Genomic DNA, 15,718 nt, shown 5'->3' with positions numbered 1-15,718 from the left:
GCAAGTTTTGGTGTGGGGAAAAAGAAGAAGATTCCTGGAGTGCCTGCACGTTCCTGTGGTTTTCATTCTCTGCTACAGGCCAGCCACAATCTTTGTATGACTTGGTGAGGGGATCGGTGTTGGGCTCCTGGGAATTAAACTTGGCAGACAGGAGTGGACCAGCATTGCAGAGGGATTCTTCAGCTCTTGGATCCCAGATACATTCCTGCGCCAACGCAGAGAGAGAAGGTGGTGGGAAAGGTGCTTTTGTCATTGTCTTTACTCTGAATATTTTGATTCCAGTAAAGAATGATTTTTTCAAGTATAACACAGTATTTATAGCAAAACTATATTGAGCTGTCTGTTGCAATCGACCAAATTATGTTATACTGCCAACCTAATATTAGTTGGAAGATAACTGATTATCCATTTACCTGATACCATCTACTTCCAAAGTTCTGTTAACTTATATCTGCCTTATGAAAATGAATTAAAAATTTTCTTTTATGACCCAGGTGCTGCTTTGGGGCAATCAACAATATAACATGAACCACACCAGGCACCAGTCTCTGTTCTTTGTCACTCTGCCAGAGCTACAAAAACTCTGTGCCACTACAGTAACGTTGAGTTCTCAGATACCGGAAACGGAGGCAAGGAGTTCACAGATAAAGTTTTGCAGGTAGAGAATTTTGAGGGTTACTATTTTCAGAAGCTGTTGGTGGTTACTATTCAAAGATTTTTTTTGCCAGTACTATAATTAACTCTAATAATACCAGCAAAATTCTTATCAGCAGCAAACAGTATAAAATTGTTCAAAATAGGGTAGTGGTATTTTTTTGCTGGCTATTGGGGAAAACCCCCACATTTCTATTATGTTTTAAATGTTATCAGCTAAAACTAACAAGGCCACGCACTCCAAATTAAGAAATAGTTAAAATGAACCTGTGTTGCTTGCAAAGTTGGAATGCTTTATGTAGGTTGAGAGTGAGTAGCGCAAAGAATACTTGGTGTGCTCCATAGTGTTCACCAAGCACAGTTCTGAGGACTTCTGTGCATGTGCCAAACGCCTGTAGTCTTTAGATCACTGCTGGTGGGTTAAGAGCAAGTAACTTGGAGTGATTTAATGCCACCGATGAAAGTGGAATGTATTATGTTTGCAGAAGGTGAGGAAAGTAAGTTTAAGCTGAGAAAATCAAGCATGGAAAATTACTTCTAGAATTTCTTTCTTACTTTTTTTTATAGACAGTTATTATTCCTGCATCAAGACATCCTTTCTGCACCTGTTATTGGAACACTAAATCAAATTTCAGTTGTAATGGCGGTCAGTATCACTGTGTAAATAATTATAATAAGTAGTTGCAAACTGTTTGGATGAGTAGAATGCATCTCACTCAAAGGAGAGAAACAGCAATATGTTTTGTTGAGTTAAAATACTAATTTGACAGTGTTCAGTAAGTTTGATGCAATTTAACGAAGTTTTAAAAGTGGCTTGACAAGGTTCAATAAGTTTGATGTCAAGGTTCGCCTTTTTAATTACTGCATGGAAGAAATTTAGAACGGAAAAATGAGTTACATTGACTTTTACGGAGGCTGGAGGCACAAAGAGTAAAGAGGACTCTCCCACAGAGTCACGAGGTTCAGCGCGGGCCCCAACTCCTTGCTTTCTAAACTCCTTTTTGGAGCCTGGGTGCATCTCTTCCAATCTTAGCCTCAGACTTGGTCAACGGTTCATGTCTAATGGAATTATCCGTACCATGTTTATAAAATCTGAGTAGCCACATGGATTAGTAATACTTCATAATATTGATTCAGCTTGGTATCAGCCACTTACCGAGGACCTGTCACATGTCAGGGATCTCCAACTTGGGTAAGAAAAGATGTCTTAGTCTCTGGTAAGGAATCTCTAGTCCCGAGAGGCATCCCTGTCTAAAAGGCAAGTTACCTGGCGTGCAGGCCAGCTGCCATCATGGGAGAGCTCAAACCAGGCCTGTCCTGATTGCGTTATTTGTAGGGTGGAGTAGTTGGCTGCTAGTGAAGAGTATAGACAAGACAGATGTCTTCGGTTTAGCTCTGATATCTTACTCTGTACTTTGTCTTCTGTTTTTGGGTTTCGACACGACTTTTCAAAATATTTTTCAAAACATCTTCACTCCCTTGTACCTGAGCCAGGGGCTTTCCAGCTCTCAAGTTCACCCCGAGGACATAAGGCCTGTTGCTTCTTGGTCAGTCTGAACTGAAGTACAGCCAGGAGTCAAGTGTATCCATGACACATAGATGCATGTTTCTCAAATAAGTGTTTTGTTTGAGGATCAAGCATGAGTAAAATCTCATTTGAAGCAAAGTTTCATTTTTGTGCATTAGTAATGTAGATGGCAGCTTATGTCTTCTACTCTTTTGCTGAAAAGGCCTTTTCAGATGGTGAACCTTTTGTGGAACAGAATGGACTCAACTGGTAAGATACCAGCTGAGTCGCAACGCGAGTAGCAGGGGCAGAGTTCTGCGATTTCGTGTTGGGCAGTCCTTTGCTTGCTTGCTAATGTGTCTTTAGCTGGACATGAGATTACACTGTGACAAATGCCTGAACTAGTTCCAGTTACCATTCTTTAGACTACAGGATATGGGATTTGCTTTGACTAGTCCTTAGCACGTTTTCCTTTGGCAAAATCACTGATGGATCAGGATTTGATTTGTCATTTGCTAAAATGCCCCTTAATTTTGGACACTTGATTTTTTTTTTTATTTTTAGATACCATTTTACAAATCAGGATTATGTCAAGCCTACATAGAGCAAGAGGGAGCTGCTGTAAGTTCTTAAGACTGTAATGCCTGTCTGTAACTGTTGTTGCCAGAGATGAGTATTTTTCTTAGGACATGCAAATTTGCACTACAGAAACCAAGTTTCAAGGCAAAAAAGTCTGTCCCATAGACAAAATCTCTCTTATAAATCTGGGTACAGCAGGTTCACTTTGTCAGAGTCAAAAGTTTTAAGAAGTTCCTGTGAAATTTCACTGGATTTCTCTGCTGCGGTGGGATCCTGGTCCTGCTCAGGGGTGTTGGGGTTTGACCTCATGGCAACAACAGACCTCCAGCTCCCCTCCTGGTGCCACCCCCTCTGCCTGTGCTCTGGGGGTTCCACAGGCTGTGGTGTTCAGACTGCTGAACTGTCTCCCCATCCATGTTTTGGGTCTACTCAGACTGTGTAGGACAGTATCAGAGAAAGAAAACAAATCATGGAGGAGAAATGGAACCATGAGCTTAACAGCTGATCTATTTTTAGACTATTACTGTCTTGTAGTATGCGATATTTGTGGGGTTTGTGAATGTACACACGGGCACACTAAAATGAGTCAAAAGACTGGTTGTAACCACAGCCAGTAGCTCTAGTGATTCATTTGCAGAGCCAGTTGGGTGTATTTTAATTTTGTTCCACAGAGTGTAAATGTGTGTCTGGATTAATGAGACACACACTGTTCAGGCAGGCTTACCTTACAAAACTATGTGTAACTGGCCTGTCGTCTGGGCTGTGTGTAACTGGCCTTTTAGATTTGCCAACACCAGCAGATGATTAGTAGTACAAAGTGTATTTAATAACCATGACCTGCAAGCAGATTCTTGCAGGGTCTCATTACAAACATCCTCTCGGAGATGTATTAATTAACTCATTTTAACCCATTGTTTACTTCTCTTGACTAAAGCTGTCATTAGAGAGCTATGCAGGACAGGCAAGCAGCCAGGCTGGCTGCCTTTATCTACTCTTCTTGTGATTGCAAGACAATGCCTTTGGTCTCGAGTTTGACAGCAGAGTTTATGTATGTAAATTTTGGATGTTGTGCCTTTTTGGAAAGAGCTGCATATCTAGCAAAGTCCTCCATATAGTTCAATTATCAAGTCTACTACTATCAGCCCTATGAAAACGTTAATGAACTATAGCGCACCTTACTTGTGATGAACTTTTAATGCCTACATCAAATATTGTTCCAACTTCCTCTTGTAGCTAAGTGGATGCAAAGTAAAGATGTGTAACATACACTACGATTTGGCTCCAAGGTGTAGTAGAAATATTTTTGATTAAATTTTGACCGAAGCCTTTACAAAATCTGTTAAATTATTAATAACGTATCTTTCTTTCTTCACTGATGTTATTAGCTGGAAGAACCACAAATAGTTAGTCCAGCCATTCTCCAAACCTGTCTCTCCTACACACTTATAGCCAGACTTGCTCCCAGATGGAACAAGGCTGATCATCTCTTGGTGCAAGGTATGTGACTCACCTGGGTCGGAGATTAAGCATTTAGTTTTCTATTCTTTATTGTCACATTTATTTTCCACAATTTCATTTCCATCACTATTTCATTTCCATCACTATTTCATTTCCATCATCATTCATTGTATTAAATGATTTCATTCATTTATCCTATGATTTTTTTTTCTTTGATTGCATTTTTGTTGTTCCTTAATCCAAGTTCAGTGATTCACATTAGCAATCTGAATGGACACATCATTCATCTCTCATCTTTCTCCTCATCTTTGTAATAATCAAATACTTATTTCAAGTGAACGCAACATACCATGTCAGTACGTTGATTGGCATGTTGGTAATATTGTTGGTTGGTACATGTCTTCTAAAAACTGGGCCTGTTTTTCAGATTCATGCTTTCATCAGTGGCGTTTCTGCACATGGTTTGCATGCTTTTCTTACACAGAAGTGTTCTGCTGTCATACCATCTCCATCTACCGAGCTCTGTCTTTTTTGGATGGTAGCCTGACATCTCTCTGCTAACTCCTGTGCAGGATAAATGTGAATTACCAAAATGTGGAAAAACAGATGTGTTTCAGACACTCTGGAGTGCTTTTATTAAGTAAAGCAATTGTGTAGAACTTTTAAAATACAAATTGAGAAAATGTGTACATTATTGTTATTTCTAGCCACATTATTAACAGTATCTTGTTTTCAGTATCTTCAAAATACATAGATCTCTGAATGAAATCATATTGTTCAGGAATAGCAGCTAGAAGCAGAGGGCTGGATGGCAGCCGATGTAAAACTGATTTCAACTAAATTCATTGACTCACAGCAATGTGACCCTGCTACAAGCAGCTTATCTAATCATACACATTAATAAAGCTGGGCAAAACTGATGATAGATGGTAAAATATGTAGTAATACTATAGAGATTTGCTTTTGAACCTGAGAAATTTATTAACTATTAGTCAACTGAAAATAGTTCTTTGTATAAATTCCTTACTTGGAGGAAAAAACAACGTATATATTGCTGTTCACTCATATACTTTCATATATCTTTATTTTTTACATAAGATGTTAATGAATCAGTGAGAAGTTAACTAATAGAAGGGTTGTTCTCTCATCAAAAGGAACAACCTTTCAGCAGTCATGACACATACAAACAAGACTGTGATTTCTCCTTTTTTTTACATAAAGACATTGGGCATATGGTATAGAAAATAATATCTATCTATTTTATTTATTAAGGAAAAGATTTTTTGTCTCATTCAGGAAGGCAAAATGCTGTTGGTAAGTACAACATTCTGTTAATGGTAAACCTGTGAGAGCAAGGTGTAGATACGTGCTTTTGCACTGCCTTGATCTTGGCATTACCAACACAATGTCTTTTTGGTTTTCATTCTGAAATAACCTCTGTCAAAGTACACCTGATGGCAGGTCGTGCTCTGTATGTAATAGTTGTCAGCCCCACTGCACCTTTGACAAGTTACCCACAAAAGAGGTAATCTTTCTACTCTTAGTCTACAGCATTAGATTGAAATTTACTGTTTAAAAGTTATGATTATTGTAATTAAATGCATTTGCCTCAAATTACGAGTCTTGCAAGTGATCTAAAAGAAATGTAAAAGTTCCATAATAATAGATAGGAAAAGGAGCTGAAGTGACTGTTCCGTATGCACTACATTTGCTGTTCGCAAAAGCTAAGTCACAAAGCGTGGTGCTTAGCTATTGCAAAAGTAACAGAGTCATGTTTTTATGCCAGTACAAAAGGTAAAGGTTACATTTGGGGATATTGGAGCCTAAATTTGTAACAGGGACAAACGTTGAGGAACGTTATACATCCAGTCACTCTGCTACAGCTTGCTCCGAGCTTGATGCCTGTTCTGGAGATGTGTCAATGAATGCTTGCCTTGCTCATGCAGTCTTCCCTATTGGCCATCTCTGGATGTGTACTACTGGGCTGGGTGACTCACTGCAGTCAATGATTAGAAGAACTACATTTGTTTCGAAAATGGGTGTTCGTGTATCAAGGATGTGCATCCAGTTGCATGGGCAGCCATGAGTTCCTGGTAATTCAGTATTGTTTTAATTTTTCAGAGTTAAAATGCACTTAATTTCCATGCTGAGGATGTCTAGCTTTTTGATTTTCAAACTCAGCATTTTGACTAACAATTACTTTCAATAAATCTTTGGATTACCTCTCTGTGTAAGAGGTCAACTGTAGTTCAAAAATGGCTTTGTGGTTTGTTTTTATTTTAGTTATGGACATCAACGTGAAAGAGAGACAGCTTTGCATCAGTGTGGAGGCTTGCTCAATTCGGTTGCCACCCCCTGAGGTATAAAACAGTTATGTTTTCTATAACTGTATTTGTCTTATTAGTCTTTATCTTCTTTTCTGTTAGGTGACTTGCAATTAGCATGATGGGGATAGAAGTGCTTATTTCTGCTTGCATTATGACACTAATTATATTCATTGACTATCTGCATCTGTTACAAGTGCACAGCATCCATGTTTTATCTATTCTGATGCATTCTAGCAAGCATTGCAAAATTGAGATTCTAGACTAATTATGAGACATTTCAAAAAATGCCAACAGAATATAGTAGTGAAGTGTCTGTATGATTCCAGATTTCCTTCTAGCAGAGTTTTCTGGAAGTCATTCACTGTCTCACTGTAACAGAAAGACAGTTTTGAAGAAGCCATAGCTAAGTTGTCAGTACTGTATTTGAAGGTCCTGTATAGAATTGCTGGAATCTTCTTCATTTTCTGTGCTAGAGCAGCCTGGACTATGCTGCTTGTAAGCATAATGAACAAATTGTTGAAGAAATCATAGCTAAGGTTGAAAAACTACCATCCTTTGTGACAGGCTTGATATTCACCTTTGCTGAATGTGTCCGTACACGCAGGAGAATATTTCTCAGGCTTGCTGGTTTCTTCCAAAATAAGTATTTCTGATCCCAGCTCTTGTTTAGAACAGAACAGGATTTCTTCTTGGCCCTGTTGGACAGTATAAACATTAAAGCTCTTTATTGGAATGCAATTCCAAAATGACAGAAAACAATGATGGAAGCGATCATGATATGGCTTCGTTATCAGATTCCTTGTTTTAATGCTTTCCTAAAACAGAAATGCCAGGTTTTGTTGTCAGTGAATGAACACAAACCCTGGTAGACCACAGAGAGAGAAAATGTTTCTCAAATCTCAGTGTTTGATTGGACCCTGCAGTGAAATATTTTCGCATTGTGAAAAAGTGTGGTGAAAATGTGTGGTGAAAATGTGTGGTAAAAATGTGTGGTGAAAATGTGTGGTGACTTCTGAGAGGGTGAAACTGTCTGTCCCGTTAATTCAGTCGCTTGGGTCTCTGGAGTATCGGACATGGCTTTCTGCTTCAAATTTTAAAAAATGTGCATGGAAGTGACACAGTTCTTAGTCTGAGAAATTCCTTCTGTATTCTGACTTATTAAAACACTTCAAATAAAGTTTTAATCTCACTGCTTTAAATAACCTTTAAACCTTCCCCTTACATAACATTTTGAACTGTAGGCTCTAACATAAGAGAGTGTGCAATTTGATAATGGAGTATCTTCTGAAAAAAACAATCCATGAGAGCTGGTAAAAGAATAATAATGTACAAGCTTCATTGTGTATCATGATACACGATTATTTTTGAAAATTTTTATTTTGTCCTGCTGTAGAACTATTTGCAAATAACTTTTTCTTTTTTCTGTTTTAAGCTGCAAGATTTTGATATTTCAGCGAACATCTTAAAGCTGTTTGACAGCAGTGAAAATGCAGTTATTCACCAGCATTCCATCTTAAGTAACTGGTGTTACATTTTGCCAAGGTAGGTGTCTCTTTAACATTTTACCAGAAACAATAATTTCCTGGAATGTTTGTCATACAAACTGTGCATTTAATACTAGTGATAAGAACATTTATGTTTTACAGTCTGGTTTAGATTCGGCAATCTTTCTCTTGTACTTTTATCTTCTCAGTGTTATAGAAAATGAGGATAATTAATCAGTGAATCATAGATTACACATTTAAATACTATTTTAAGTTTAGTAATCTCTCTACTACTTCTGTGATATGCAAAAACATTAATTTTTCTGAAATAGAATTTTATCATAAAGTGTCAATTTAAAGAAAAAATATATTTCCACCTTTGCTACAAATTATCTGTATTTTCACCTATGATTTTTATCATAAAAATATGAGAGGTAATGATACATTTGCTTTTGCTGTACCTTCACTGGTAGTGAAGTATTACAGATGAGAAATTAGACTTCTTATTATTCTCTCTTAAATTTATGAGCTAAAGGCTATTAGTCATCAAAACATAAAAATAATCCATAAATACTTTTTGGATGCCAAAATAGAAGATGTACTTTTTTCCCCAAAAGCCCAGTATAGTTTCAGCTGAGTTTCATGACACCCTTTATAAGCATCCCTCCTTTACCTGTGCACAGCATGAAAATGGGTCAGATCATAAACATCAGCCACATAATTCCTCCAGATTCTCCTTTCCGTTCATATGAAGAATTTCAGAGGCACTGGAAGAATCTGGTAAGGAACAATACACATCCCTCCTTTTTTGGTACCTTTGGAGCTTGTATTTGTAATACACGTTTTGGTTTTTTTTTTTGAAGTATGGATATATTCTTCCAGAGGATCTTGAAGAGAAAAAAGTATACTTCAGCATTTACTTCAAGCCAATAGGGGAAAGATTCTTTACGTATCCTTTCAGAATATATTTGCTACGTTTCCTCTACTGTACTTCTAGCAAAGATACAGATTTTCATTATTGATTGTGCCACATTTTCTTCTTTCATAATTTCATCGAAGTCAATGGAGAATTGCTTCACCTGACAAAGTGGAACAAAAGTTTTAGTCAAGTCTCTTTGTCCTGCTGGTGAATAATAGTGAGTCAAATAGATCAATTTGCTTCACAGCTACTGTAAACATGGTAATGCCACTCTAAATGGTGATGTAAAAGGAAAAGTTAAATTCTATAAAAATCTGGTCAACAAAGACTTGTTTTAAAGGGGATTTTCCTGCTAGGAACTAAGGATTACTTCTATTGACTAATCTTTACTATGGTAGGTTAGCCTGGTGTAATCATGTTTAAGTCCTGTAACGTTACAAGCTTCAGTCCCTTAAGAAAGTAAGAGCTTTTGTGCACCTTTTGGAAGAAGCTTTAGGCGTGGTCATGCTTTCCTCTCAACAAAAATGATTCATGATTATAGAAATGTAAAGAAACTTGTTGTATATCCCTGACCACTTATTCAGGTACCCTTTGAGTTGCATTCGAAGTCAGCCAGTGCAGTACTTCCCTAGAACAGATTCAGAAAGCGTGTTGAACTCTTTTCTTTCTGACTTGAAGCGTAACTTTTCACATCTGTGTGGATTTCCAGTAAAGATGACAAGCCAAGCACTTTATGCTACACAGGAATTCTCCAGGGCTCCGGTGCGTGTAACATTTTTTGGTAAACATACTAATGGTGTGTGCTTTGTTCATGATACGAAGTGTTCTTTATTATTGCTGGAGCACGGTAAGAGATAAGACTGCGTGTTTCACAGCCATGTAAATTTAATTAAATGTGTAATTAAATACTATATTGTAATTTACCATTGCTATGTTGTTGTTCATATCACAAATACATTAAAAAATTAATGTTAATTAGTTGCTATCAATATTTGCAGTTCTATAGTTATTTTACAGGTCAATATCCAGAACTTTCTCACACCTCTTCCATAATAATAATACTAATAACAGTAATAATGATAATAATAAAAGCAACTCTTCTTCCTTCTCTTCCTCCTCCTCCTCCTCTTCCTCCTCCTCCTCCTCTTCTTCTTCTTTTCTTTTTCTTCTTCTTCCTCCTCTTCTTCTCCTTCTTTTTTCTCCTTCTTCCTATTACTACAATTTATTTAAAAAAAAAACAAACCAAGAAAAATAGAAAGTTCTGTGGAGATATGTGTTTAAAAACACTCGAGCTGTAAGATTTACTCCATGGCTGGTGATGGAAAGGAGGCAAGCAATCAAAACTCCTTTAATTTGAGGTTGTGACAAGGGCTGAAACTCAAATTTCTTTGGTAGTAGTGTGAAAGAAAAAAGAAATGAAGTCATTAATTCTGAACAAAGACTGCTGACAGAAATTGCAGAGACTGTAAAATACTATAATCCCCTTTCAGAAAGCAGTTCCTGTTTATGTCTCTTCAGTGATCAAAGCTAGAATGGCTCCTTTTTGTCATTTGCAGTTTTTATAGACATCCAGGCTGTCTTTTGCTCAGAGTGCAGATACCCTTAGAAGTCTTAAGAGATGAGGAGACCTGTCAGTCAAACTCGCTGCAGACCCCCTCAAAAGGGGTAGGCATTACTGATTTGGAAAGCACTAAACCAAGATAATGACTGTAATTGAAGAATTTCCTTCTGAGAAACACAGTATTCCAGCAGAGTTTAAAAACATAGAACTGGGGGGAGGAGAAAACAAATCTTCATTTATAATGACAACAAAAAATTGTTTAAAAATAGAGGTGATTCTAATTCAAACCAGGAAAATGTATGGTTATGTATTGTGATGTGTATCAGGTTTGTATCATCTGTTATGGATGCATCAGATTTTTAAATCCAGTTCATTCAATTGAGCAGCTCTTGTTGTATTGCAGGATATAAAATCTAAGCAGATGAAACTGGCTGGTGAGATGGTTTGTGTAGTATCTCTAACACAGGCTCCTCCAAGGAAACAGACTTTGCCTGGAATGTCTTCACTCTGCAGTACGGAAAACAGCCACAGGATGGAGCGTTTGATCAAAGAGCCAGAAGCACACACTTTGTCCAGTAGCTGTAGTGGTACAGCAGAGGTTAGCATTGAAGCAGCAGAGAAATCAATTAGTAGCAGGCAAATATCAAGAGTACCGGAGTTACCAGTTGTGAAATCTTTCAGAATGACTGTAAACTCAGCCTTTGAACTCCCTCCCAAAAAAGAAAGCAAGATTATACCAATTTTCAAAGGAAAATTGATGCAAATGAACAGAAAGACCACACATCAAATGGATGGGAAGAGAAGACCAAATGCTGAAAGACATTCACTAGTAAAAATGACAGGTGTTCCATCTCCTTTGCTGACTGTGTGCAAGGCCAGCATAACTCAGGTTTACAAACCTGTTCAAAATATGTCAGTCAAAAATCTTACTCATACCAGCGCGCTTCAGGTAATGAACACGAAAACATACACAAAACAAACTATACCTGTATTTCAGTGGAAAACAGAGTCTGGTGGACAAATGACTGGTTCTGATTTTTCTGATACCTCAGCTTCAGGTGCGAATTCAAGTAAAGTCGATCACAAAAAGGCAAATTCTCCTTCTTTTCTTAAGAATGTTTGGTCAGTGCTTCAGAAATCAAACATCAATCTGACTCTGAATTCATATTCATCTTCTCTTTCCAGTGTGAGAAGGGGGAAAAAGGTTGGAATTCAAAATACCATGGAAGTTCTTGAGGAACAACACCAGTCAAAGAAAGGACCTTTGCAGATTTGTGAGTTAGAGAATGAAATGACAAATTTTGGTTTATCACAGCATCAAACAAAGAGATCAAATGAAGGAGCAGGGTTAAATATTCATGAATCTGTCTTAAATGATACAATGTGTATTACCAAAAATGAAGATGATGAAGCAGCATGGCGTTCTAAGGACTACATCGCTAAGACAACGAGTCGTCACTCCAAATCTAACTTGGAACAGGTACAGTGAATAACAGGGTGTGTTCTCGCTGGTTCTCACAAATTCAGTATAGTCTAAAACAACGTTAAGCAATAAAGAGCATGACTTTTGTCATGCTCTACCATCATTCTCAATACAGTTTTCTAAAATTTCTACCATATAAGTTAACGTTTTCAGCCACAGCTACTTGTCCTTGCTCACTGCAGGGGGTTTGGACTAGATGACCTTTGAGGTCCCTCCAAACCCAAAGGGTTTTATGATTCTATGATTTGCTGCATTGTCTGAGATACTCTTTTTCTGTTTGGGACTTTAAAAGTGGGATAAGTAGTTTTCCTTTCTTTAAGGCAGTTTATCTGTTTATCGATACTTGTGTGAGGTTACATGGTGAAATTTTTGGTGTTCAGCCTGTCTTCATATAAAACCCTATCGATGAACAGCTCCTGGAAGGAGTCTCAGACCTCATTGTGTAGCGTGAACCGCAGGGTGTGTAAGGTGTAGACAAACATGGAAATTTTGCAAATTTCTCTGAAAGCACAAGTCACAACAGGAAAAATTTGTACTGGGTGTAAGGGAAAAATAGCTTCAGAGTGAGTGGTTAAGTACTGGAACAAGTTGCAGTCAGGTGGTAGAGTTGTTATCCTTTCAGATTCTCAAAACATGACTGGCTGGGGCCCAAAGCAATGTGATCTAACTTTGAAGCTTGCTCTGTTTTGAGTAAAAATTATGATTAGACGACAGCTAGAGGTGCTTTACATTTCCTTTTCAATTGAATAAATAGCTGAGCTGATTCAGTGCAATTGTTACGAGGATAATATCCCACATATTGAGCATGTGAGTGAAAGGTGTGGCGCTTATCACTTTTTTCACCTATAAAATGTAATTTGTTATCTTGTTTCAACTTTGTGTTATGAGGGGACCTTTCAAAAAAGTAGGTCATTTTAACAAGTAGAAGAATACTGGGGTTTTTTTGCTGATGATTGTATAAACGTCTGTACTTTCAGATGGTTACAGGGAACGAGTATCTGACATGTGAAACACTGACCTCAAAATCAACTTCCTCAGTCAAGGAGAGCACCGTGGAAGCATCTGTAAAGAAAGGTTGTGCCAGAAAAAGACAGGTAAAATCTGTCATAACCCAATCTACAAGGACCTGAATTAAGAGATAAAAAGGAATAATTTGTTGTTGTTGTTGTTGTTTGTTTTAAAGTATGTTCCAGTCAAGGAAACCAAGAAATGTTATTGAGCCCACTCTGGATAGAATTAACCTTAACCAGGATAAAATTAATCTTAACCACTGGTTATGTTACCTTTACTTCAAACATGCATTTTAAAATGTTTGTCTCCTGCAAAAGATACCACTAAAATGAAAACGTTTAGTGATGTCAATGTAAATATGTTTCTGAAGCAGATTTTCTGATTCTATAGAAAACAGCTTTATCCTGCCCGATATAACCATGGGCATTCTCAATGGCTCTGTAAGTGCCTCGTCTTAAGTGCTTGAATTCAGCAACGTTCTGTAGAAATGAGGTCCAAAAGGCTATTTGTAATTCATTCTGAGTTTTTCAAAGTTATATTATCTTAATTATTTAATATATTTGTATTACTACATGGGGTCAGCAGCAGCAATTAGATAAGTTTCTTACATTAATTATTTTTTTTAAATACTTTTTCCTCTGGATGCTACTCTGATGATAGCAGTATGTACTTTTAAATAACTCTTCAAAGTATTTTTTCCTTAATCTTAAATATTGCTTTTACCTACCACTATAGCTACACTTCTGTTTCTGAATATCATTTCTTTAAAACTCAGCTCTATCTTCCATCTCCTCCTTACAAATACATTCTCTGTGTTTTTATGATCCAGAAATTAGGCCCATTAGAAGAAGCAGATCCCAAGTGTCCAGGGCTCAGTACAATTGTATTTTCTTACACAGATACATTGGTATTATTTCTGCTAAGACAACTGAACATACTGTGCAGTAACTCCTCAGAAAGAGCCAGGAGGAAAAGTTGCATGCACTTAACTTCCTTTTTTCACCCAGGTTCCCTTGCCTTTTATGTTTGATTTCAAGTGTGACCATCTGAGGACTTGTTACCCATGGCTGATCTGACATGCTTTTGCCTAGACACATACTGCAATATATAAACTTACCTTGTCAACATACTTATTAACTGGTGATTAAGAACTTAAGAGATGCATCCATAATTCAGATTCATCCACTTAATTCATGTTTGTTGACATTAAATTTTATCTGTCATCCTTTTGTTATGCTTTTAAAGCCAAATACAAGACATTTCTTTAACTTTTAATGGTTGTTAGAAGAGCACACTGTGTGCTGTCCATGCAGTTCGGGAAGGGCCAGCAGAGCATCCTCAGGGGCCTGCTGTGGGAACATACTCATACCCTGGAGCTCAGGCTGCAGCAGGGAAGAGAGGAGTTGGTGTGGGAAACGCCAGCCCAGCTGCTCTGAGCTGGCCCCATCCAACTGCAGCTGGGAAAGGCCCTTCCACAGGGCCACAACTGAGTCACTAGTTACAGGCCCGGCCCTGCAGTGCTACAGCAGCAGAATCAGGAGTCAGCCTCACAAAGCGGAAGAGAAAAACAGCAACTAAACACTACTGAGGTTTAGGAGTAACAGCCCCAGGGGTCCAAGTACTGAAGGGAGACTTCCACCAAGATACAGATTAAGGGTTGAAGTCCTTTTCTTGCCACTGGGAAAGCCTTGGCCACACTAGGGCTTGTAAGCATAGCTAGCTTTATGGCTTGGGCAGGTTGGACAAGCAGAGAGCCTGTAGCTGGTCTGGCAGCGCTGCTGGGATGGGGAAGGGGCACTGTCCTATCCTAGTCACGAGTCACAAGTGTCCCATGCCATTCCTGTCCCTCCAGGCAGGCGGTCAGTAGCACAGGTACCAGCCTGAGCTCCACAAGCCACTTTTGGGAAGCAGCAAGAGACAGCAAGTTGCTACAGTCTGCCTGCCACACTGTCCATGCAGCACTGCCACTGCTGGAGGCAGCGAGGTGGATGCACAGCTCTAGGGAAGCTTTAGCAGGAGTCTTGGGAGCAGGATAGGAACTAGGCTGTTAGCTGGGTTAGGGACAGACTCTCCAATGTTCATTAGTCCAATTCCTCCTCTCCCCAGATCAAAATACAGTGGTGCTGACTGGGCACACTGTAAACACCTCTCTCAAGAATAAACCTTTGTTGTTATCTCAAGGTTTGGACACCAAAAATGATCAGTTGGTTTTGAAAGCCTTGGCTGCCAGCATGTAAAAGGGTATTTTCAGAATAGCTCTGGTTTTAATTATTTACCCACTGTACATATAAACATAGTTTAAATGATTTTTACATTGGAAAACAGAAACCTTTATTAATTGCTTCTCATATCATTCAACTAAGCATTTCACTCAGAAACAACTTTTTAGTTGAGCTGTGAGCTTAGTATTGCTGCTGTGTTTGCTTTACTGGTTTTTGTCTTTTTGTTTGGTTGGTTTTTATTAACAGAAAGAAGAAGGTCATTCAAAGTTAAAGAAAGCCAAAACAAGTAAGCCTTCTATTTAGGATGTTCTGGAGTACTGAAAGAAAACTCTAGGTATGCTCGTTACAAATGTTAAGTATTTTTCTTTGTGAAAATAATATCACATGTCTCTAATAGTTCCTACTCTTTTGGATCATGATAGTGGTATCAGCAGTCTCCAAAGAAATCCTTGTGCTAAACAAATGGCTTCTAGAGCAAAATAAGGTGCTAACAGAAGCTAAGATCCTTGGTTT

General features: G+C 38.1%; 1 protein-coding gene across 1 annotated transcript; it reads left to right on the top strand.

Moving 5' to 3' along the window:
• Nucleotides 1-524: 524 nt before the first annotated feature.
• LOC104492824 (chromosome unknown open reading frame, human C18orf63) lies at nucleotides 525-15,508 on the top strand. Its single transcript, XM_010135423.1, has 13 exons — nucleotides 525-658; nucleotides 1,222-1,300; nucleotides 2,726-2,782; nucleotides 4,126-4,237; nucleotides 5,471-5,512; nucleotides 6,482-6,558; nucleotides 7,958-8,067; nucleotides 8,693-8,789; nucleotides 8,873-8,958; nucleotides 9,513-9,696; nucleotides 10,893-11,969; nucleotides 12,950-13,066; nucleotides 15,452-15,508. Exons 1-13 carry the CDS (start codon nucleotides 525-527, stop codon nucleotides 15,506-15,508), a joined length of 2,229 nt encoding a protein of 742 aa, XP_010133725.1.
• The last annotated feature ends 210 nt before the right edge of the window (nucleotides 15,509-15,718 follow it).

This window comes from Buceros rhinoceros, unplaced genomic scaffold (genome assembly GCF_000710305.1).
Source record: "Buceros rhinoceros silvestris isolate BGI_N320 unplaced genomic scaffold, ASM71030v1 scaffold7864, whole genome shotgun sequence".
NCBI lineage: Eukaryota > Metazoa > Chordata > Aves > Bucerotiformes > Bucerotidae > Buceros > Buceros rhinoceros.
The sequence above is the reverse complement of the archived record's forward strand: the minus strand, read 5'-3'. Positions and strand labels throughout refer to the sequence as shown.

Bases quoted from the DNA above. Each gene is read 5' to 3' on its own strand.
- LOC104492824 (XM_010135423.1), top strand. From the start codon at position 525: ATGAACCACACCAGGCACCAGTCTCTGTTCTTTGTCACTCTGCCAGAG. The intron at 8,790-8,872 runs GTAAGGAACAAT...TTTTTTTTGAAG, and splicing joins AGAGGCACTGGAAGAATCTG to TATGGATATATTCTTCCAGA. The intron at 13,067-15,451 runs GTAAAATCTGTC...TTTTATTAACAG, and splicing joins GTTGTGCCAGAAAAAGACAG to AAAGAAGAAGGTCATTCAAA.